Source organism: Erithacus rubecula, assembly GCF_903797595.1.
Source record: "Erithacus rubecula genome assembly, chromosome: 8".
NCBI lineage: Eukaryota > Metazoa > Chordata > Aves > Passeriformes > Muscicapidae > Erithacus > Erithacus rubecula.
This window is the reverse complement of record NC_136659.1, coordinates 19,838,500-19,864,241: the sequence shown is the minus strand read 5'-3', so window position 1 is coordinate 19,864,241 and position 25,742 is coordinate 19,838,500. Positions and strand designations below refer to the sequence as shown.

Sequence of the window (25,742 nt, the reverse complement as noted above, 5' to 3'; positions counted from 1 at the left end):
CTTAAATCCATCTTTTCCTTTTCAAGACAGCTGAGGACTGTGTGAAAAAATAGAACATGAACAAGCTGTAGTCAAAACCATTAACTGTCAGAAGGATGAGCAGTAAAAATATTTCAGAGTGAGAACTGAATGTCTGTAATAAATGCCAAAAGTGAATGATAGTAGAAAGGAAAATATCCTTGGGTTGTTTTTGTTGGGGTTTTTTTTGTTGCTCTTTTGTTTTGTTGTTTTTTTGAGGGAGGTACATACAAGTTTGTATAGGAGGGAACAGATCCCTGTTTATGAAGATAAAAATAAAAGAAATCCTTAATACTGGAAGAAGAAGAGGGGAGACCTAAATGACAGTATGCTGCAGACAGGGACCACTGGTTACACAATATGAACAAATAAACTTACACCCTCTTCTTCACAATGAAATATATACTCTGATAAGTAGAGTGGTTTCAAATGCCACCACATCCTTCAGATACTGATACAGACAGCACAAACAACTTGATTACCATTTGATTAGCTGTAAATCTATTAATTTTAAACCAATCTGAACATGAAAAAAAGCAAATAAAAGTATTTTGGTACAAAAAAAACACCCCAGCCCCTAAAGAAATAAACAAAATATCAAATCAACCACAAAGTGGAAAAAAAAAAAAAACAAAATGGGAAAAACATTGCACTGTCCCAGAAAATGCAGAAATCCTAGATGTCACTTGCACTCCTAACTATAAAACTTATTTGTCTACATCTTCAATATTTTCAAAGAAAGAATGGCTGCAGTAGGAGAAACAACAATATCTGCTAAGGTGGATGTTTCTTGAATATTTATGCAGTGTTTTGGGGAGTTAAAGAAGCCAACATTGTACTGTGAATCATGTTGAATTTGATGACTGATTTCTACAAAGATGTGATGACAGCTAACCATGGTCCAGATCAATACTATTTTTTACCCTGAACCTGCTGAGATTTGGGGGCACCAAGTAATTCCAGTGAAGAATTAATTCTGAATAGCAAAATTGTCTCCTACAGACTTCAGTCCACCTGAGAGGTCTAGACTTGGAGGCCAATAAAACCTAGAGTGGGAGACAGAGTAAAGCAATGGAGAGATTAAAACAACATCCAGGAGACTGACAAGAGACTGAAATTCAGTGCAGGTCTGTTTCAGCCTGAAGCCCGGAATGGCAGTCAGGTGAGAAACTGGTTAGGGAAAGAGGGACTTGCTACAGCAGAGAGATTAAAGAAATGAAAGCCTGGCTCTTAATAATGATCTTAAAATCTTCATACTACCTTAATTTTGGACATATTTTAAAACATCCAATTTGCAAAAACAGCCTAAAGCAAGTTCCAAATGATCCAGACTGCCTACCACTAAGATATACATACAGCATTGTGTCTAAGAGCAGCTATACCCTAATCAATACAGTGACACCTCTTTTGTAGGCTAAAGATCTTCACGACAGCAATTAAACCTCTCTCTGTGGTAGATGCAGACACTGAGTATATCCCAGATCTGGTACTTTTACTTAGCACATGCTAAATGGAGAGAAGACATGAATTTATCTTGTTTTCGTGACTCTGTTCTACAAAGATGTTCTGATTCAAAATCATCAGTCAAAATACGCACTCTTCCACTCCCAATGAGAGCTAAGAAAAACAGACCTTGAAAACATTTTACTTGCTTACAGCTAAATAGAGAAAAGAACAAAAAAGTATCAGAAGTGATTTTTTAATCACTTGTAAGCACTGAATTGTCAAACTAATGTCTCTTTTGATACTTAACCAAGCACATCACATATAATAATGCAGCCCATTAACTTGTCTTAATGAAAGTTTCCAAGGAAATAGTGACTCACTGTAAACAATTTACCCAACAGTTTCTGCTGAAATGTGCACAATGGCTGCACAATCCACCAAGGTATTCTCTACTTTCTGCTTATTAAGTTTTATTGTATGAAATACAATTAAACATACAATGCAACACAAGACAGCAACGGAGCAGAGTTTCCAACACATTTTTCAAGCTACTAAAATGGCAAGTAACTAGATACCTTTAGAATGATTCCTAACCTTACCTACCAGCTTTGAACATATTTAAGATCTCACAATATGGGTTTAAAGAAGTTCTGCACAAGAATATATGGCAAACAGTTCTCTTATAAAAGTCTTCATTTTTCTTAAACTACTAAATTACATCTGTGAGCAAAAAAAATAAAGTTCTATTAATATAGGGGACAGAATTTTTTACATTAAATGTTTATGCTAGACTGCAAAATCTGTGTTACGTAGGTGGCAAAAGGGAAACAATTTTTATTAGATTTGCAGAACTTTTGAAATCAGAAAAAATTAATTAAGGTTTGTAAAAACTACTTATAGAATCTAGTGTGTATGCAATTTTTTTACTATATTTGTGATAATCTTAACATCTCGAATAACATCCACTTTTATAAGGATATAACTATTTAATATGAAGGAATGCTTTGAGAATTAGTTACTAAAAATGGTTTTCATCTACTGGTAGATACTAAGGTAGACTTTATGACATAGATTTTTTAAAAATTGTAATTTCTGTTTCTTTTACTTCTGCCCTAAATATCTTGTGTTATTATATTGCCTTTCCAATCATTCTTTATCCCCTAAACTCATGCATAGGGCTGCTGTCTTAAGACTAGTGGAAGTTCTTCTTCTATTATTTAATTTTTCTAATGACAAGCAAACAAGAGTGATGTGTATGTTTCCACCTTTATTACTCATTTCTCCCCTCTTTGAAAGTAAGACGATGATCCCTGATATGGTCATTCTGTATTATCATTTCATTATTCCCACTGTAAATTAGAATCTTGTGTCTGCTCAAAAGATGACTAACTCTGAGTGACCTACCATAATTTTTTTTGATGGCTACAGTAGCCTTCAAGCTAACAAATCATACGAGTCAGTCTAAATTTTCTTCTCGTTAAGTTTAACCATTTAACTCTTTTTTTATATCCAGTTGTGTCACATCATCAGTTCTTTGGTATTCTACATTAGCCTGCTGCTAAGGTTATTCAGCACTCCACCCACTTATGGAAAAAGGGTCTTTCACCTGAAATACCCAATAAAGGTATTTAGTGTTTTCATGTATTTCCTCTGTTTTGGCACTTCTTGATTCTTAAAGGATGTCCAAGTTTCTAAGTGTGGACATATGACAGCTGCTTGGAAGGGACACATAGTTTAATATCTCTTGAGAAAAAAAGTTATTAACCCTGTCTTCAGTTACTCAGAACCTAGCACCAGATCCAACAGCAATAAGAAACTATGCTCACACAACACAGATAAATGGGAAATTCTGAGTTGTGCTGGTTCATCTTCATTCAAGGCTTGCATACCTGTAATATCCCAGAGTGGCTTAGAGCTGCATTGGTCTCACTTGGAAAAGATATCATATGATCTGGAAAAAAGCTCTGTAACAACAAGAACTTGTATCAAAGTTCTGTAAAAATCAATATAAAACTTTCTCTTTGTATATGCAATTTAGGTTCTCAGTGCAGTGCAAGACACTAAAGATTCTCTGATCCAATAATTTAGGCTTACCTTAATATCATCCCAAAATTTGGCACATGCTATATATTATTTGCTGAAAAACACAGAATTTTGAGAAAACATCTGTAGTCTCTGGAAGAGGGTTTCAGATACCAATGCAAATCACATTGCAATATTTGGCCCTCAGTATTGATTTTCTAGCAATAATTTCTGTTGCTGTTGACATACAAAACTTGCCTGGGGATTCAATGTGCTACAAAGTAAGGAGGCCATACACCAAGGCACTGAAAAGTGTATTGTTTTCTTTTGTTTTCATTACACTAGAAACCCAGTAAAACATCTTGGAATAACTTCCACTAACACAGAAAAAGTTGTCTCAGTTTTTTTTAAAATCTTCTATTTTACGTATTAATACAAATTAACAAAAAAAAACCTGACTACATCAACATGGTGGGGTTAAAAGTCTACAGTTAAAATGCCAGTTTCATTATCAATGAAAGCTCAAGGGATAATTTATGGGACAGACCTGCAGCTGTGGTGTTTAATACAGGTATGCAGATACGACCATCACAAAGAGGTATTTCCATTTTTAATGAAATTGAGTCAATATTAGGGTTAATTTATATTAACTCATTTTTTACTTGCTACAGCTGGGACCAGAACACCCTGAAGAACTCGCTTAGCTTAGCTTAGTTTAGCTTAGCTTAGCTTAACTTAGCTTAGCTTAGCTTAGCTTAGCTGCTGAACCTGGTGCAGCTGCTGGTCTGCCAAGCTCCACAGCTGGTTCCACTCACTGCTTAAACAATACATTAATTTAATTTTTGGAGGCAACAGACAGAAACTGATGCACAGAAAGTCCCACCTGAATATGAGGAAGAACTTCTTTACTACATGGGTGATCACACACTGGAACAGATTGCCAAGAAAGGTTGTGGAATCTCTTTCAATGGAGGTATTCAAGAACCCTCTGGATGCAATCCTGTGCCATGTGTTCTGGGATGACTCTGCTTGAGCAAGTAGGTTGACCATTCTGTGAAAGCCTCTTTACTAACTGTAGATCATCTCAAGTTGAAAAAATTTTCACTGGTATAGTGATAGCTCCAGATCTGGGACAAATCAATCCTGATTTGTCCAGAGACACATAGGTCAATCAAACAAAAAAATTCCCAAAGCTCTCATATTTTTTGTTCTCTTTATATTTACCTTTTTATCCTTTTCATATATAAACTGAGTTCCCTTTTACTTTCTACTTTTTAAGCACTCACACAATTTTGCTATTTCTCACTTTTCCATCTGAAACAAGCTGGCTTTGTAAGAGACAGCATTAGGAGTTGTCCAAATACACCATGGAGCAACCAGATGGTAAGTTCCTTCCGCTGAGCCAGGACTGCTTCCATGGCCTTTGCCATCAGCCAAGGTCTGAATCAGCAGCATTAACCTTTGGCAACATCCCTGAGTTACAAGATATCTCTGCTCTCTTTCCATTCCTTATGTACACTAACTTTGGCTTCACTTTCACTTACCCCTAATAGGTTATGGCTGCTCATGGCCTTTTGTGTCAGTTGTCATTTAGCTACAGCTGGAAGAAGCTGCAATTGGGCAGTGCTGGGCCAGAACATTCAATTTTCACTTCAACAATAAAATCATCTTTGCTCCAGGTGGCCCTTCTCACACTGCTTCATTTTATATGTTGTCACTTGAAGAAAAGTTCACGGAGTTGCAAAAATTTAATTTTGTTTTACATCCATGTGCAAGTTTCAGTACAATTAAACCCATTGCTGCTCCCATTGCCTCCAAAAATAAAAAATGAACATGGATGTTTTACAGCTGTAAGAAAGGGACCTGCCAAGGATCACATGCGCTACAATACATTCCTGTATTTCACATACTCCCTCTCGATTATTCCTTCTGACTCCTGTTACAATTACAAATTTAAACTCTGAATATCTGTGTGCAACAAAAAAAGCCTTTTTTTAAGAACAGTAACTGCACCATTTCACAGATATAATGTTAGGACTTACCAGTGGATTTTTAAAAAACTCATACTTTGCATAATTTTTTCTAAAATACAGTTTGGTTTCCTCTTCCATTACCCAATTTGACTGGACTTCCATCACTAATTCATGGTCTTCTATAGCTCTTCCTATAAGAAAACCAAAAAAATTTAAAAGAAAATGAAAAAACAAATATCAAGCTCATGACTAGCAGAAGATAAAGAACTCTCATGATCTACAGATAAAGCAGAGCAAAGTTAAACTTCCATTTGACTCATTCTTCACTGAATTTAACCAATTCTTGAGTCCAAAAAGACAAAGATTAAGGATGTTATATGAAAATCTCATTTTGTAATCAAATTAAATGAATCAAATAAAACCATAAAGAAATTTAGAAAACAAAAATACCCAAAAATAGTGAAAAGAAAGTAACCATTTTAAAACTTTGTACAGGTTGTTCTACTCCAAAACCCATTCTTCAGATGCAAGGGCAAAGAGACACTAAAGAACTGAAGCTCTTAGTTAAAAACAGCTTTTTTTTTTTTTCTCAGTATTTTTTCCTTTCAGTTTTATAGAGAGAAAGTGCTCCTCTGAGATGACATTTAAAACACTTAAATGCTTGGCATTGTGACATTTAAGAAAACACCATTTCCTCAAGACTTACTTCTTGGTTGAAAAATATGACATTGTGCATCACCCCAACGGATGGGTGAAGGTGCTGATATTTCTTTATTTTTAAGGTGTCACAGCAAAAAATATTTTATAACTGAGTAAACTTACTTTTTTGCAGGAACTGAAACACTGAGTGCCCTCCAAAAAACAGCCCTGTAATCAAATCCTTAAATGGTGACATGAAATGATTATTTTTGTCTTCCAACTAGACTGTTGAGGTTCTACCTCCGTTTCCATTATCTCTTTATTACTGCTATCTCTAACATGAGGAGCATCTGCTACACTCCACAACAGTCTCCTTAACTATGGGAAGTATTTAGTGCACATGAAAGATTTCATATTGGAGTACATGACAGAACACATTTCAAAAAGCCTGTTCTCTAGCCACCCAGTGGTGAAAAATTTTAAATTACATAAAAAATAGAAACACAATGCTCAGCACTATTGCACAGGTAGTGCTTTATGAGCCTTTGCAGTCTTCACAGACTACCTGGAAGAATGCAGATTGAAATCAAAATGCCACAGAAAGATACTGATGATGTTCCTGGCCAAGGCACTACCCTCTAATCAAAAGAAGAGCCTTAGAATATGTGTGTTCAGCTGCAGATGCAAACAGAAAACTGTTTACAGTCAGCACAAAAATTTCTCACTAGAAAAGGAAAAAATTCCAAATGAAGATAGTACTTCCTTTACAAAGGAGAGCAGTTATGGAGAACTGCTCTGTTTTCAGAGCCTTGCCTGCTGAGGAGAATTGCAGTGGAAGTATGGGACTCCCAGCACCAAGGTACTTAGTGGTAGGGATGACATGGCATCATCCAAATTTAGGCACATTTCAGCTGCTTTCAATGATTTTACCCATTGTGAAAACCATTCAAAAAAGTATTTGAATTTAATATACTAGAATAAAAAGAACACATACCAGAAAGACACAGTTCTGAAATATATTGATTTATAGAACTGCAAGAATAACTGAACATCAGATACTTGAAACAGAATCCCCATTAGTACAAAACTTGGGAGGTGGGAGGAAGTCTGAGCTTCCTGGCTGACAAGGCAGCAGTAGTGGGCTGGGTGCAGTCAGGACAAAACCACTCCTAGTGTTCAACAATAGAGCTCTGCACCAAAGGGCAAATACATTTGTGAAAACTGAAATCTAGAGACTGTGGGTTTATGCTTTGCTTTAGGTGGGAGTTTTGTTGGTTTTTTTTTCCTTTCTAAGCCTTCACAGCAGATACACCAATGAAGGCACAATCCAGTGATGTAATTAATGTCTGTCTTGATTAAAAGTAGCTCAGCTCACTAAGATTCATGCAATTATATCTAATTCAGGAGTATTCAGACAGCTATTAGATTTTAAAGAAAATGTTCACTAATTGATGGATGAATTATTAATCCACATCATCCTGGAGTTTACACAGACTCACATTTGCTCATGGCACCTCTCTTTTCAATACCAATTCACTTAACTTATGAGATGAAAGACTTTCCAAATTTATATGGGTAAAACATACTAAAATAACAAACAGAAAACAATCCCAAACCAACTCATCATTTGAAAAATATTTGTTCAAGCTACTCTTCCAGTCCTTAAGAATATACTTTAGGCAAGCTGAGTATGTTAATTATTTCTAACAAAACCAGATCTAAACCAGTATTGTGAAAATAATTCCATTATTGTTCAGCACTCGAAAAATATGTAGAGGATATCTCAAATTGTTCCTTTCCTCAGACAGCAATGTTGAATTACCAACCTCATAATCTAGGAAATTATTTTACTTTTAAAATGAAACATTCACCTTTGTCTCGGACTACATTGAAAGCAGCTGGAGCAATTATAAGACTGCATGCTGAATGAAGGTCATCAGCAATTCTGAGAATATAAAAATATTAGAAAAATCAATTTCACTGATTATTTGATATTGAAATCCTCCAAGAAATCCTTCAGATTGAAGAAAACACACTAGTCAAAAAGTGTACTGTGCAAATACAGAAAGCTGGAGAAACAGTGCCACTATAGTTCTGGCATGGTTTCTCAAAGGTGTCTTCTTCAATAGTTACTATACTACTTGAACACCAGCTACAATATAAAATAGAGAAAACACTTCTGCTGTTTATATAATACTGTTTTCTAAAGCCATTTTGCTACTTCTTCTTCTACAGCAGTCATTTTCAGCCTCGACCCAGATTTAACTCTGGCCTTACTCTGAGTTGGAAGCATCTTGCAGCTTTGCAGTGCAAAAGGTTACAAATATCTTCGAAATTTTATAAAGCAAGAGAAGAAATTTATATAACATTGGTGTCTGCCTTCACAGGATAAAGAAGTATAAAAGGGCAGAAAATAGTTTTAGCTTTTGTAGTTCATCCTTAAAATACAGCTGTTAAACATAATTGAGTCAGAGAGGCACAGTCAAGTTTATTTCAACAAATGCACAAGGTCGAACTCCCTTGATACATCCAGAGAAAGGGACTCTGACAATAGCTTTTAGCCATGTTTAAATATCTGGGTGGGAGGGAGGGAGTGGCCAGGGAAAATGTTTGTGGGGGTGTTTGATTTTTGCTTGTGGTACTTTTTTTTTTTTTTAATCAACAGCACTGAAATTACCAGGTACCAGCACAGCCTCTTTTGAGAATTAAGAACTCCATGGAGTTTTCTGTGTATTTTAGAATGCAGGAAGGCATCCAGAACATCCTCTTTTTCAAGCCACACTTCGCACTAGCAGATGGAACTGCCCTTGAAGTTGCAGAAGTACTACCTTTTTTAGCTCTAGTACAGTGCCAAAGTTCAAGAATAACATGGAAATTTTGAGTGATGTGAAATTGTAAGCACATTTCTTTGGCATTTGTCTTCTAGTAGATTTTTCTAACATAATTTCCTATCAAATGCATACACAATACAGCACTGAAACACAGAGCTGTAAAAGCAAGTAAGATTGTCCAACTTGAGATTCAGTTCAATATTACATTCCAACAGTGGGCTTCTAAGCTCCTCTCTTGCTAAGGAAAGTCTTTCCTGTATTCTGCATTTTTTACATCTGCAAACATCCCCTTTCTCCCTACAATTAATTTGCCTTATGTTTTTTATACTGCAAAAGTGCACATATACACTTCAAAAAGGAACAGAGATCAGGCATTGTATTTTGAAACCACAGATTTCACATTTTGAACTGTATAATAGACAAAGAGGAGTTTTACTGCACTAGAGAAACACTGACAATGTGAAAGGATTTCAGAACCTCTTGTTACCAGCAACTTAAAATACTACACATGGCATCACTTCAACACAGTTCACTGGTCCTGTGTGGAAGTACAGAGGAATGGTTTTCCTTTTAAAGTAGCACTGTCCCAGAGCTCACCATAAATCAGCCAAACTGAATGTAGTGAAGGAAAATACTGACAGCCCACTCTGATATTTTTTCTGAAAACCGAGTCTTATAGTAAAGATAAAGTAGCACTGTGTAACCTCTTTCTGTGCCTGATGTCAGATATTTCACACAGGTGTATTGGGAACAAACAGGATTTTATTTGCAATGAAAATAACCCAAGTCTTTCTAGAGATAAGCAAGAAATACCACCCATAAGAGAGGAAGAACTGACAGAGAAAAGCAATGTAGAGCAAGGAAGAATTTGCAGTGAGAACTTTAACCAGTGTCTTCCAAATCGTTCTTACAGATGCAGATCAGTGTGAAGCAAATGTACCATGAAAAAGAATCTAGTTTATACCTACGCTTTCAAAAATAATCAGAAGCAACAACCCCAACAAGAAAAAATTCACACAAGATTTCCAATCATTTTATTTCAAAATTTTTCTGTTAGAATTGTATACTTCCATATGAAAAAAAAAAACCAAGCACCTTATTTACCATCATATCATTATATATTATTAGTCTTACCTAAACCTGTGCGGGTAAGTTGTTCAAAGAGAGTCCAGCTGTGGTCATCAACATAGTGGTTCTTCAATATCAAGAGCTGACACACATCCCTGGCTGTTATATCACTCGGTACTTCCAAAGCTCTGCTAGTATCATCTTCACTATATACTTTTATTACCTGCAATAAATAAAAACTCTAAAATATCTGTAAGTTTAATCTTTGCTTTGGTTACTCCATATATGTTGCTCTCTCAGCTTCATGACTGAGACAAGAACCCACACACAGAATGCAACATGAATGACGGCCATTCCTCTTCAGTGCAATGGCAAAATTAAGAACAGAACACCCAAACAAATCATATTCCACTTCTAAATTTGGCTACTGGATACCCCTTGCCACAGGACATTGGACAGACTGCTGCATTAGCTTTAAAAAAATATTAATAGAAAGATAAATAAATGCAGTGAAACTGTACTTTATTAAATAAGCTGAAAAAGAAACCACAGAGGATAAATGGTGAAACTCAAGAACTCTGTGACTGCAGAACTGTAGAAAGATTTGTTGAAGATGTTAGTTCACAGAATGGCAATCAGACTCAAGATGCTCACAGTTCTGTAGACAATAAAACAGGAGATGTTACAGAGTGGCTTCAAATTTTGACAAGAAAGAACTGGAGCTCTTGCACACACATCCTAAGTTTAAAGGGTGCCCAAGATGCTTTTAACTGACAAAAACCTGCTCTCAGTTTATTGAATTTATCCATATTCATGAGAATGCAAGACAAAACTCTCCTGAAATTTATGCACAAATCTAAATACCATTGTAAACCCCTCATTAAACAGCAAGATACAAGTTCTCACTTTAAAGACAAGCAAGCCTGTTGCTGTCAGTCATTCTCAACAGCTGCCTTTCCAAATACATGCTCATTTCAAGCATCTAATAAACAACCAACAATGAATTGTAACCTAACTTGTCAAGGAAGCTCCCTCTCTGGTTTGTACTGAAGTTGGTAGGAAAGTGAGCAAAGAATTCCAACTGTATCTCCTGCCACCTGCATCTTTCCACCAACAGAAAAAAATCCAAAAATAATTGTAAAGAAGCAGGTCCTCTTACTCATATTTTTCAAGCATCAGATCAAGGAAAAAGGACTCCATTTGTAAACCACTCTGAGATTTTAAAGCACACTGATGGCCTTACTCCTCTCCAATAACCTATTTTTCTCAGTGGAACTGAAGAGATACAGAAGTTTGTTTCCAAACTTTGGGTCTGCACATTAAATGAGCATGAATCCATGATAATTTGCTTAAATATTTCACTTAAAAAATGTAGATAGGTCAAGAGTTCCACACAATATTTAGCCACCCTTGCTACATATCCTGAACAACAATGTTCAGGTTATGACAAACATGAAATTCATGCTTCTAAAGTGCTGAAAAACCTCTCTTGTTTGTGAACCAACCATCTCGAAGCTGAGAGTTTAAAGGGAAATAGGAAAATCTTGGAGAAAGAAGATGCAATGTTTCCACGGGCCTAAGCTGCACCCCAGTACTTCCATTGAATACAAAAGGCACAAAGACATTGCTACTGAATTCAACACTGCCAAAGCAGCCATGGGGGATGGCAGTGGTTGGTTTTGGAAGATGTCTATGCTTGGGCAATGTTCCCACTGCTAAGCAAGAGACCAGCAGTAATGCAGCCTGCTTGCAGCAGAGCCTAGTTTCACACACACAAAGTCCTACTTCAGTCACAAAGAAATTTTGTTTGGCCATTCAGGATAAACCAGCATGAATTATTTAAATTCCTGCAATATTTACAATGATTCAAAGATGAAATCAAAAGATGTGTCTGGTAGGGTGCACTGTGAATGGGATGGAGAGCTGTAGGGGTCACTAAAGGAAGCAGCATCCCTTCACCTTAAAAGAGGTCCTGCTCTGGGAGCACTGAAGGTCAACACAGCTTCATTAGTCTGTCCAGCAAGCCTGTGTCAGGCTGAACCTAAAGAATTTTACAGGCTGAAATGCCAGAAAGGAGAGAGACAGCACAGAATGTGAAAGCAAAGGAAAGAAATGAAGCACCTTTCCAAGTATTGATGATTGCTCTAAGTCCCTTCCAGCTGAAATATTCTGGTCTGTTTCCTAATATTCTCGCAATAAAGCTAGGGTGGGAATTCATGTGAGCATGCTGGCTAGGGACTCTGTGGCACAGAGCAGCAACTGCAGTTCTCCCCAGGCACTCATCAAGTTCAGTGATATGCTTATTTTACAGCAAGAGCACGTACAGCCCATGCTGAGGCTCTTGACGGATATTTTAACAGAAATTCCTTTTAAAAGGGTTAAGAGTCGCAGTGCAGATGACTTCACTCTTATTGCTAGAGAAACAGAAAAAGAGTTTTTAAAATGCTGGAGAGAGCAACACAAGTCATGATAATGAGCTGCCTGTGGCCATTCAGCTCAGGGAGTGGAAAGCCTTGGAGGTGGCCTTGGACTACTGGAGCTCAGCTAAAGCAAAACAAAACAACACAACAAAAAAAACAAGGAGAAAAAAACCCCCAGTTTACATTCCCTGTGAGTATTCTCACTCAGCTTTCTCAGTATATGGAAATAAATCCTTCTCAAGTCTAGGACAATACCTCACTCCAGCTCACAGCTATGAGGGGGTACCCCATAAAACACAAATGCTGTGACCTTTTTCTCTTCCTTGCAAGGGATTCAGATGCAGCAGGAGACAAGAGTCACCTAACAGACTCTCATCAACTTCTGTCACACATTTTGCTTAACAAATTGGTGTAAATCTCATCACAGAGTGATCTTTGAAGGTTTTTTTTTAATTAGAAGTTGCTCACTATGCACTTGGTGCTATGCTTGAAGCAAAGTCTCCTGTAAGATTGCTGGAATGTACTTACTCCAAGGGGAGTGGATCAGATGAAGAAGGATAAATTCAAAATCTGGTTTTTCCTTGGAAATACATTGCAATACCTCTCTTCCTAGAAGCAGAGGATGTTTTGAGAATCAAAGGGTGGCAGAGCCATGCTAGAAATGAAGCTATGCTAATTTTCTATAGAAATGAGTAAGCCTGAGTGATCACTTTATTTTTATTAGTGGTTCTCAGCATGTATTTCACTGGCCAGTCATCTCCACTTCCATTTTTTTCCCTAAAAATTTTGTCTGAGAAGTAGCACACAAGAAAAGAGCTACTAATTGAGAACAAGCTCTCATTATAGTTTTCATTACCCTACACTCTCAAACTTTGCTCCAAAGCAAGCTGTTTCACTTCCCTTGACTATACCTATTAGCAGGCAGAAAAAGTTGCCTCAGCAGCACTGAAATCTTCTTTCTGGGGTAGTTTATAAATACAAGATTTTAGTTCTTCCCAAGGCTAGAAAAAGAAACACCTCAATAGCTTCTATTTAAGTCACTGGCAGTAAGAAACAAGCAGCTCCAAGATCTTCCTAAAAGAGGAAAACACCAGGCTCAGCATGACAAGCATTGATCATTTTCACTGCCTATGGGAGCAGGCAAGAGGGTACAGCATTCCTACATGTTCTCTTTCAGTTTTTCAATATACTAAAAATAAGCCATGGTCCCAGAATTACATGCAATGCATCTTTATCCCTCCAAAAATTACATTTATAAGAAATTTACTTCAAAATGAAATATATTGTTGTTTATCTTTCATTAATCAAATGAACTCAGAATGTTAAATAAATGTTGAAAAATAAAATCAAATATTTAACAAAGGAAAATCAAAAGAAGACACTAGTTTTTACACTAAAAAAGTAACCAGAAGCAGCAAAAGCATAGCAATTGTTTAAAAGAATAAGTAAAAGAGCACATAAGGTAAGCAGTGTGGGAGGAGGGAGGAGCAAGAGAAGCAAAGCTGGACTCTACTCCCCCGAGTCTTCTTTCCCACTCAACCGTCATCTCCACTACAATAATTAAATAACGTGTTCATAGACTTTTAAGAGACGGTGTCCAAGTCTGATTCTTCAGAATCTTCATGCCATCTGTTTCGGAAGTTCCAATCTGCAGAAACAGCACAAACATATGCCCTGCACTGAGGAATTTAAAATTTCAAACCAAAGTCCTAACGTGTGAAAAAAGCCAGGTAGAAGCCACAGAAAAAGAAGCACTAGCACACAGATTCCATATTTAGGTGCCTACACCAATATGACCTGACATTTATATGATTCTTAATGCTTCAGTATGTCATTGACACAGTGGGTAGTCAGCACCTTAAAAAAAAAAAAATCAGGCCACTTTTTTTATAAAGATAAAAGCACCTAACTTCAGCTTATGATTTCTAAAATTATTCTTCCCCCCCCCCCCCCCCCCCCCCAGATAAAACACGGCACATTTTTGAATTTACGTTATAATTTCAGTCACATTTTTGTTAAATGCAGAATTATTGTATGCAAAACCAGGCTTTGAAAAGTCTTACACTCCAGGGTGTCATACTTCTCCTGAAATGCTGGCCTGATACTCTGCTAACCCCTCTTTTTAGTGTTAACAATCAGGCTATTTGCCTGCAGCATTTGTTCTCCAGCTCCCAACCCTGCTGCCTGCTAGACAAAATTTTTTGCTTATTGATATTGGCAGAGGGTAGAGGAATTTGGAGTGTATTTTAACTACAATGGAGGGACTTGGAAACTTCTAGCATTTCAAACTGGTTTATGACTTCTAGCAACAGTTTGTCTTGGCATTAGTGAGAATCAGCAAAATTCTGCATCCATAAAAATATTTAAGAGGTTAAATCACAACAGTTGCTAAAAACAAACAGCTTGTTAGTAAAGTTTACTGTCTTCTTTATCAACTGTGAATGCAAGACTTTCTCTTTAAATATCCCTGCCTACTGTTAAAATGTCAGCTTCCAATATTTCCTCCACAGGGAAGATTTCCAGGTCAAAAAGATTCATGCAGTTTCCAGAAATCTACATCTGTCATTAAAACAAAGCACATACAATGTCTACCTGTGCACATCTTTACTTCTCATTTGGAACACGGTATAGCTTCAAGAGGCAGAAGGAACATTGCTCCTATATTCTGTCTTGCAATGAAACCAAAGTTTCAAAGGAAGAGCAAAGTCTAGGAAAATTGTCTACCTTTTCTTCCACAACCTGGAAAAATCTCACACTTTTTCCATAATCTAACCATTTTTAAAATGGCATTCCAAAGAGCAAAAATAATGTTAATTTCCAGCCTTTAGTCCAATATAAGATGATGGACAAGGTCAGTTTCTCTAGGAATTAATAAATTTGTTGCCTCAAAACATAAAGAGGTTCTTTTAGACGTAAATATTCTTTCAGCAAGTATTAAAGCTTGTTAAATTTCATATTAACAGTATGCATATATTATCAATTAAAACTATTTCTACTTATTTTCTGTAATAATCTTTTGTGACACTATATTTACTGTGGCACTATGGCAACTGTCTGTATTACACAGCCCACAGAGCCACTCCCCTCCTTCAGACTCCTGGTACAAACTGCATGCCCCACCTAATCCAACCACCCATGACCATCCCAGCAACGAAAAAACTACATCAAAAATAGAAACTGAATAGCAATGCAAAGAAGTAGCAAAAAATACTTATATTTATATTACCTATAAGCAAAAAGGTCCAATTCTTCCTTTTAAAATACATACTTGCCACCTGACTTTGGGCAAGTCAGCATTAGTCCCTCAGTCTCACTTTTTACAACAGGGGGCAAGGGAAGTGAAATCTGTTTCTGTACAGCAAGGTAAGAGATTCAACTCATTAAGATCAGTAAAGCACCCACACCTCCTCACAGGACTGCTGCTTTAGTTGTGTTGTATTATAAAATATGTTGTATTATAAAAAGGGAGGTTCAATTATGCAAATTGTAATAGGCTATGGGTAAAAATATACCAACAAAATTCTTTCAAACAAAGGTTATGACAATCACATCATGATACTGGAAAAAATGGCAGAATGAGGATAATACGACATGCAATCATGGCAAAGACACTGTCAGTAAAACTGAAGAGAAACAGAGGTTGAAAGACACAACAGGGAAGTTAAAATATAAATATCATTATTTAACTCTGAATTTGATACATTCAGTTTTACAATATTGGTCAATAGAAACAAAAGATAGCTATAAATAGTAATAAAACAGTTCCTGAAGATTTCGTTTCCCTGTATAAAATTGAACAAAAAGGCAAATCCTAGAGAAAGCCACTGCCACATTTTGGACAATTAACTCATAGTACAACTACTTTTAGAGGAGAAAATGAGATTCTTGTAAACTACATGATAATTAGATGACACTTAGCCCAAAAGATTACAATAATTGCAGAAGTAAACAGCAACAGCAACACTGTTCAACATCCTGGCAGTAATAAATCGATTAAAAGTTAAAGATTTATCACCATCAACAGCCATTACCTCAAAGGACCAAATCAGGAGTGAGAAATACAAAGGCATCTACAGAACTAAAATCCACAACAAACTCCTTAAAAAGAATGTACATTATTTATAAGGAAAGGTAGGGGTAGATCAAACAATTTATTTAAATACAGACTCTCAAGTTAATCTAACTTACCAAAAAAATTTTTTTAAACTATGGAGATTCCAATCATAGCCAGTGAAAGAGATACTTCAAATACAACTGTTAGATACGTGTAAACAACTAGAAAGTTGTGAGGAAATTTAAATACTATCAGCAAAATTTTCAAATACTGCACTTCCATGAAACAGCAGAAATGAAAGAAAATTAGCAGACTTACCAAATGATTAATTTGTCATAGGAGCACTTATACAAGATAAACACACTGCAGAGAAGCTAAATCATTTATCTGCATTAATGATTCACAATAGTTATAGAAGAATAGGTTCCCAGATATTTAACAAGAGGTTATACAGTCTAGCACTTAATGAAACTTAAATGGCAAACCTTAGCCTATCCTAGCACCAGTAGAAACTGATCACTTCATCTAACCTGCATCCAGTACAAAGTTCTGAGTATAAAGACCTGAAAATGTGGAAAAGCTCAAGGGCCATTGTAGCAGATTAACTCTGGGGTATTGCTTTGTAAATTCGTGAATCACCAGTGCCTATCACCAGGCAGCTAAGAAAGAATCTACTAACATTACCTAAACCTGTCTCTTCCTAGAACAAAACCTAAACAATTCATGAAAGCTTTTGTCCATCATGTTCATAGCAATTCCTAGAGTGATTTAGAGTAATCATCATAATTCTGAAAAATCTCAGTGGGGTAATGCAGTTTTCTGACTGGTATCAACAACCTTTCCCAAGCCCTTCAAAAGAAGAGCTATAATGAAAACTAAAGAGTTATGAAGAAAGAGACTACAAAATAAGATAAACTTGGAATGCACATTTCATTGTTATTATAGCTGTCTATAATCAAGTAATTTCAGGCTCTTACTCATATTAACCCTTAAATCAGAATGGAAGAACTATGTCTTACCAGCCATGATAAAAGTAAGTCCTAGTTATTTTTCATTAAAATATTGCTAACACTAACTTTATGCATTAACACTTGATACAAGGCTATTTGCAAAACTTCCTTGTACTGGGAAAGGTAAATGTCTCCCTATTCCCATCTTCTTAAGACTACCACTTAAAGAGAGCTAATCCAAAACAGGTCCCTTCTCAACTCCAGTGCACAGTATGCATGGCTTTCCAGTTAATCTAAACCCAATACGTGGATGATCAGGAAGGCAGGAGTGTATTATGCCTTCCTGGCCACTAAATATAAATAAATAAATAAATAAATAATTTCCATGAAACTTGGGGAAAATTCTTTATTCAAGGCAAAGTAATTTCCAAACTCACCTGAGGCCATAACATAATCCAACCACTGAGTAAGTGTACACAGGCTATTCTCCCTTGAGTCAAGCATCGCTAGTTCTTACTGCTGGCATAACAATGCCCTTCCATAGAATTCAGCTCAAACAGTCCACCCAACAGAGCTCAGCTTTTTAGGCTGGATTTACATGCTTTATAACTCATTATTTTCACTCAGAGCTTCCTTGCTATTTCTCGTGAAATCCATAGAAGATTGCTAAAATAAACCAGCAAGGTACAAAAAATCCCCTTGGTAATGGCTAAGAGTTTTTGCCCTCAAACCAAGCCCTTTCTGATAAAGGTTCAAAAATCTTATTGTTTGGCTTAAAGAGATTAATATTCAGACCAAACTTGAGTATTCAGGTTAATAAAAATGTACATTCACATGAACTTTTCTTCATTAATTTAAAAGGTAATTTAGTGGAGCTGATCAGCTTATTGGCCTTATTAATAAACTTATGGCATTACTATATTCTGTCCTTTGTTTCCACACTGCCTGCTAAGTCTTAGCTTTAAATAGTTTTTATATATTTAATAATAATATGCAGGTTTACATTTGACTAACTGGGCTAAAAAAGAGAGATGGAACAATCATACTGGAGGATTCAAAGAATCTGACTTAAGAAGGCACTTTTGGTTTTTTTTGGTTTTTTTAAATGTTTCAAATAGAAAATGAACAGAAAGTGAGAAAACCTACCAGTGCACCAGTGTTTTTATCCCCAAACCTAGAAACTATCCATGTACTACTCTACTTTCCAAAGAAGTCATGTCTGAAGACAGAGGAAGAAAGAAATTTAAATACGAAGCCACTAAAATAAACCACTGTTTTTTTGTTTTCTGTGTACAATGAAGATGAGGGCAAAATGTTATCAGCCTCATGTTTGTATAGCTTGTCCCTGTTGATGTCAAGGCACTAACATTATTTAAATGAGGCTTTCTGTATTTAATGGTGCAGTTTGTCCAACATATCCTTTGCTTGTCAGAGATAAATAGAATGCTGTGTTCCAGCACAAGAGAAAGCAAATCTGTTACTGCCGCGTTCTGGCTGCAGTCTATGTTTCTGAAGAGATACCAGCTATAAAAAGAAGTACCTATTGTTTCTACCAGGCTTTTCACACCATGTTGCTGGTTTCTCAGTAGAGCAGATCTCTTGCAAAGCTGAGAAAGACCAAGTCTCTGAACAACACTGTTAAGAGACCAATTAGCTTCCTATTTCCCTTGCAGCAGTCCTGAAATAGATTTTTTAAATAAGATGAAAGAAAAAAGAGAACAGATTTTTTTCTAAAAACTCTCTTTCACTTTGGCCATTTTAAACAGAAGTTTTGGCGTGAACTGTAACACAGCTTCAAAGAGAAGAATGCCTTTATCATTACCTTTATCAACTGTGTATTCCCATGAAGGTCACTAGAGGAGAAGACAATGCAGACTTCTAAGACAAAACAAAGTTTAGATTTTTAGCTAAAGAAGATACAGTTTGTAAATTTTCCCTGTATTTATCAAGTGGTACAAGGAATGTCCAGAGCAAATATGACAAACCCATGCAGGGTAACCCACTGTAATAAATGGTTGTTTTACAATGCTGAAATAGTTTGCCACTTGGTATATGACAAAAAAACCCTTGCTTTGCTGCATCACCTGTAACACCCTTCCAGTTCAGTAATGTCATCCCTGGCTATCTGTTTCTAGTCATCAGTGTAATATAAGAGCAAGGTTTACCTGTTGTAGGATAGATATTCTGACAGAACATTTTAGTTCTCAGCACTTCTGAACCTTTTTTTTTATTCACATAGCATTGTTCCCTCTGGACAAAGCATAAAATCCAAATAAAGATTAAATCCTCCAGTAAAGCTAGTAAGTCTACTCAAACCACGTAAAACCTTCAACTATTCAGTGTTGTGATATTACAGATTTGTCAGCAGCTTTTGATGGCAAATCCAAACGCCTAAAGACACAGAAAAAAATATGAGGGGCATCTGGGCATGGAAACCAGCCCCAGTAACTGTTGGCAAAAATGTAATACCCACCAAGTGCAGCAGACTAAAACAAGATAACAAAGTGAAATAGGAAGATAATAAGTGGAGGATGTAGTTAAAAGGGGTGATAATTTCAGAAATTTTAGTCTGTTTTGATAATTTTTGCCTCTAATCATTTGTTCTAAAATGAAAATGAGATACGTAGACTGAGCAGTCTTCAGTCACACAGAAAAGCTGAGAAGCCAGCAGCACATTTCCCATCTCGATGCTTGTTGTGATACCCTACATTCAGAGGTCTGCTGGGTTGTCTGGCTCCTGCTTCGCTTGCCCACACACAAGCCACGTTCATATTACCATAAATGTATGCATTTTATTTATGTTATGATCATCCCACAAATCTTGTCAAACAGGATACCCAAAAAGACAGAGACAGAACCAATCCAACAAGTTACAATCTACAGGACCAAGGAAAAATGACAACACTGAGGGCTTGCATATGCAGCTGATGACTATGATGGGCTATTAGCCTGGCTTTCAGGCTAATACAAGCTGAGGGCTCCAGTTGCTTTTCTGTCCAGATATCATTTAACTGCTAACCTCTCAGAGAACAGGAATGACTAGCTCAGAAAAGCAGTCCCAGTGGTCCAAAAAAGAGCACAACACTGTGTTAGGGCACAAGTAGTCAGTAGAAATGATACAATAGGCAACACGAGTGATAAAAAGACTGTGAAGAAATTGGAATGCACTAAAAAATGGGGGAGAGTGGGGGGGAGGGGGCAGGAGAGGGGAAGGATTCTAGTAGAAAATAAAGAAAAAGCATTAAGGGCTTCACCTGAACACCTCCTCCCAGGTCTCGGTCCTTCATATGAATTTTAGTGGTGTCATCAAAAACACCAACTGCAAGAAGTTGCAACTGCAGGGACATGCAAATCATGGGAAACAAAGGAATCAAAGGTGTCTCTCCAAGCTATCATTTTTGATGCCCAAGCATGAGTTTTGGTGATCATATTGGTCAGCTGTCCAAGACAGCCATTTGCATCTCCCAGAAACACAAAAAGGAGATGAAATACGAGAACTGTGATGAAATATAAGATACATGCCAAGAGCCTGTCAACTCTGGGTGAAGAAGGTGGATGTCTATTCTTGGACAGTGTACCTTGAAGTTTGATTCAACTGCCTTTGTATTGTTCCCAAGGCACCCATTATAAACTGTACTGCAGCAGAGTAAATCTGGTCTTATATAACTACTTTAAACTGTGAAAAGCTGGTTGCCTTGAAATAATGTAAACATAAATAAAGAGTTGAAAGCAACTGAATATAGGCAACATCAAAACAGAAATTTTAGGAAGTCACTACCAGTGTAAGATATTTACACAGACTGGAACTGGGCTAAAATTTCCCACGTACAACAGAATTTTATCGGTTGGGGCATTTTGATCTGTGGTGGGTTGACATTGTCTAGACACTGGTGCCCACCAAAGCCACCCTATCAGTTCCCTCCTCAGCTGGACAGACGAGAGAAAACATTAAAAAGCTTGTGGGTTGAAATAAGGATGGGGAGACCACTCACTCACTAATTACCATTGGAGACAAAACAGACTCTACTTGGGGAAACCAGTTTTATTATCAATCACAGAAAGGCAATTAATCTGAAATGACCTTTCCTCACCCCTTCCATCTGCCCAAGTTCAACTTCACTCCTGATTTTCTCTACCTCTTCCCAGCCAGAGGTACAGTAGGACAAGGAACACAGGTTGCAGCCATTACATCACACTTTGTCTCTGCTGCTCCTGCCTCCTCAGGGGGAGGACTCCCCACACTCTGCACTTGCTCCACATGGGCTCTTCTCACAAATCCACAGGTCTTGGCAGAGCCTGTGCACTGTGTGCTTTCCACAGGCATCACAGCCTTCCTCAGGCATTCACCTGCTGTGGTGTGGGGCCTCCAGCAGTGTGCAGGTGGATCTCCACACCCCCATGGTCCCACATGGGCACAGCTGTCCCACCATTTGAGCACCATGGGCTATGGGGGAATCTCTGCTCCAGTGCCTGGAGCACCTCTTCCCTCTACTCCACTGACCATGATGTCTGCAGGGCTGTTCCTCTCACATGTTCTCTCTTTTTTCTGCAGCAGTTGCACGGCAACCTTTTTTTCCACTCTTAAATATGTTAAGCATTGTCTCTACTGGACATAGAGGGAACTTTCTAGAAGCTTCTCACAGAAGCCACCTGTGTAGAGCCCCCTCCCCCTGTTACCAAAACCTTACCATGCAAACCAAATAGAAGATCAAACAGTCGTAACTTCTTTACATCCTTAAGGTCCTTTAGGTTCTTGTTCTGTTGGGCTGGTCTTGCCCCTGTTCGTGACCAACAGGCAGAAAAGCAAGGAGTGAAGAAGAAGGGGTATGGGCAGTACCTATAGCAACTGCATGAAAATGAGGAAGAAAGCATGTCTAAATATGAATAATTCCTTGGTTCAATGTGACAAGTATTCTTTGCATTCACTGATGCAGCTTCAGTTTATCAAAAGTAAAGAAAATTTTCTAATTTTTTAGACACTGGCTTATGCATGTTGAAAGCAACATGTAACAAACATGTAGTAAGGGAAATTTGATTTTTTGCATAAGACACACCAATACCTCATGTGCCATTTGTTGAGTATCTCCCTTCACATACAGCAATGCAGCATAATCAGTATGTGGTTTACTTTAGCAGAAATAGCTATCGATATACTTCAAGGCCAGATAACACTGTCTGAAGGTCAAATTCTGACTTCTTGAAGCCTAATTTATTCAAGAGGAGACTAAAGTACTAGAGCTAGAAAATGGCCAAGCACTTTCTTCAATTGATGAAAAAACTGTTTTTTTTCCCAAAGGATTTCTGCCCACAGAAGAGGATTATGAGCAGAGTAGGGCACTAAACACTGCCAATTTCCTTGGTTACTGTATGAAGAATGTTAGATGTTCAAAGAAAGCAAGAAGAAATTGAAAAAAAAAATATCAAAGATCTGTTCAAGAGAGAAGAGATGAAGTGCAACATTAATTATATCACAAAACCTTGTCAAACTATAAAAAGGACAAGCAATGGCCAAGTGCATTAAGCCACCGAGATTTTAAAAGACTTTTTAAAGCTCTGTGCACTTAATACTCACCCTCTCATGGGCACATACACACATACATCTCTATCTACCTGTCATGGTTACTATGCAGCATGATGCTTTTCATTTTAAATTTCAAGACCACTGATGATTTTGTGCACAAAATACTCTGGAAAATGTGATTGCTTGTAGAGACTGGAATCCCAAAAGATAGAAAAAAATCTCCCTTTCTCTGCCTGCACCTGAACCATAGAGACTGCTAAAGTTAGTCCCTTTTTGATTTCATTTATACATGTGGGATCATTTCTGTACACAATAGAAGCAGTTACTGGTTTCATGCTAGTCAAAGCAGGAACTATGACTGGTCAACCAATATATATGATGGCTGTACCAGAATCTACTTTTAGGTGCCTGCTTGAGTTTAAGGAGTACATATTCAGTGAAAAAATTAGTAGAATTCTTTTTAAGAATCGTTTCAGATCTAGATTTATTTGGCCTACATCATAAGGAAGGGGATGAGTGCTGTAATATCTTCCCTGGAGGAGGCTTTGTCAGTAGCTCTCTCCTAAATAGTCCCTGGATCTAAGCAGAGTTCTTCCACAATGACAGAAAATGCTGGTCTGCCACCCTCCTTCTTCCCTATCATCCACCATGGAATCACTAGCCTCTCCTCATGTCACAAGCAGGTAACTTAGTATCTCCAAGTACTGTACAACAGAAGACTGAATTTTAGTCAACTGATAAATCCTTCCAGAGCTAACATTACAGTTGCATGCTCCCTCAAACAAGGACCTGAGATACATAATTGTAAAGCTAGTTTCACAAAGTTTTATGTATTAGAAAAAAGCAGGAATTCCACATCTCCCCAAATAAACATTTTAGATACACAAAGATATCAAGATCTTTCTGTAAGCCTACATCCTTGGCCTTCTAATAATCTTAATCATAAACTCCTTTCAAAAAACACATTACCATTCTTCTGAATTCAGTTTGGGTCTCTTCCCATTCCCATATACATTCCTCCTTCTCAAACTTCCTCAATTCTTCTTCTGGCTCAAAACCTTTATTCAATTTGTAACAAACTCTGCAGATAAAGAAGTAGCCTATTGTGATGTTTTATCCTAGTAATTTATGTCTAACACATAATTCTGTACTGAATTTCCAGTCACACCCATCCTAATGATTCACCTGTCCTTATGCCCATTCCCTTCCCTCAGATTTATCAAGAATTCACTTAAGAAAATATTCCATTTTGAATAGGGACTTTAAATTCAAAAATTTCACCTCAACCACCACAGTTTTTCTGACCACTGCTCCTTAAGCCTTTAAAAGCCTACTCAGGTCCATCTCCCACTCTCTCCATCTCTTAAGACACATCTCAACTGTGTTCAGAACTTTGCAGGATGCTGTCCTTATAGGACTGTATTATAGGAACATTTTATTACTGTATTATAGAATCAAAGAATCCAAGAAAGGCTTGGCTTGGAAAGGACCTTAAAGATCATCTGGTTCCAATCCCTCTGCCATGGACAGGGACATCTTCCACTAGACCAAATTTCTCAAAACCCCATCCAACCCGGTGTTGGATTATATTATTTATTACTGTATTTCATTTATTTCTATTACTGTATGAAAAAAAGGGCACTGGTATTGTTTATGCATTTTTAAATTACTATTTTTCAAACTGTCCTTATGAAGAGATTTTTCATACATGAATGCTTGGTCTGCATCCAGTAATTTTATAAAAGGTATCCATTTAATGACACCATTATCATGTCACTTACAGTGCCTTATGTAAAATTCCTGGATTAGCACACTGGCCTTTCCTCTCAGGGATCCAAATGCAAAACTGAAAAATTACTTTCATGCTCTTAGCCTTGCAGACAGACATTACTAATTCTCAGTACAATTTGGCTTAAGTGACCATTTTTCCTTGGGGGAGGGATAAGTGTTGATTAAAGCAGCATGGGATTTTGGACTAGAAAAATAGATGGAATAAATATGCAAGAGCATCTTGAAATTTGCATGCTTACACCAGTCCTAGATTTGAGCATATCTAAAATCATATCTTCGTTCTCTGATCAGCACTTCTTCCATTCAAAAGACACTATACAATCTCTTCAAGAACTGCTGGAAATTATTCAGTCAATACATATTGACTATATACATAATGTTTTTTTAACATCATCTGACCTAGTGAGCTACACTAGAAAAAAAAATACAATTCTCTGTTTATACACCTTATATACAACATCAGGTGCCTAAGTCTTTTACTCACCATGTAACAAATCCAATAGACCTGTGAGTGTTTAGATTGAAGAAATCTTTGGTCTTTGACTGTAATGTCTTGAATGCATTACAACCTTTCAAGTCTAATTTTTTAAGTACTTTTAGAGCAGTATTAAGTTATTCATACAAAAGATAAAAACATTTACTCTGAGTTGGATTAAGTACATGTCTAGTCTAGACATACTACAAATCTGGCTGTGATAGCACTCAATATACATAATTCCCCACATTCATTAAGCATGTAATTTTCCCATCTGTGTTACAAGACCCCTTGGAACCTAAACAAGGCCCGACAGCTTTAGTTAAAAATATATTACTTAAGAATAAAACACATCAACTGTGATAAGTACTTTGCATCAGACTTTAAAACATGAAGTATAAAATAAATTTGGACAAAGTATACTAGACATTTTGAATGAAAATGAGAAAAATCTATGTGTTCAAAAAGTTGTCAGAACACTTAAATTAGCACATTGACAATGCAAAATTTTACCTTTTGTGAGATGGAAAAAGA

At 36.9% G+C, this 25,742-nt stretch overlaps 1 protein-coding gene across 4 annotated transcripts in view; it reads right to left on the bottom strand.

Annotated features, from left to right (window-relative positions):
• Positions 1-25,742, bottom strand: part of GRB14 (growth factor receptor bound protein 14) — a 59,881-nt gene that overhangs the window by 15,712 nt on the left and 18,427 nt on the right. For 2 of the 4 annotated variants that reach the window (XR_013775002.1, XM_079311837.1), the window contains exons 3-5: positions 10,064-10,238; positions 5,529-5,650; positions 3,354-3,428 (exon numbers count right to left, since the gene is read on the bottom strand). Coding sequence is in view for 3 of the 4 variants with exons in the window: in XM_079311837.1 (XP_079167963.1) it covers positions 3,354-3,428; positions 5,529-5,650; positions 10,064-10,238 (372 nt within the window). In the remaining variant the exon portion in view is untranslated. The remainder of the gene's footprint in view (positions 1-3,353; positions 3,429-5,528; positions 5,651-10,063; positions 10,239-25,742) is intronic. The other 2 variants (XM_079311838.1, XM_079311839.1) reach the window with 1 other exon arrangement.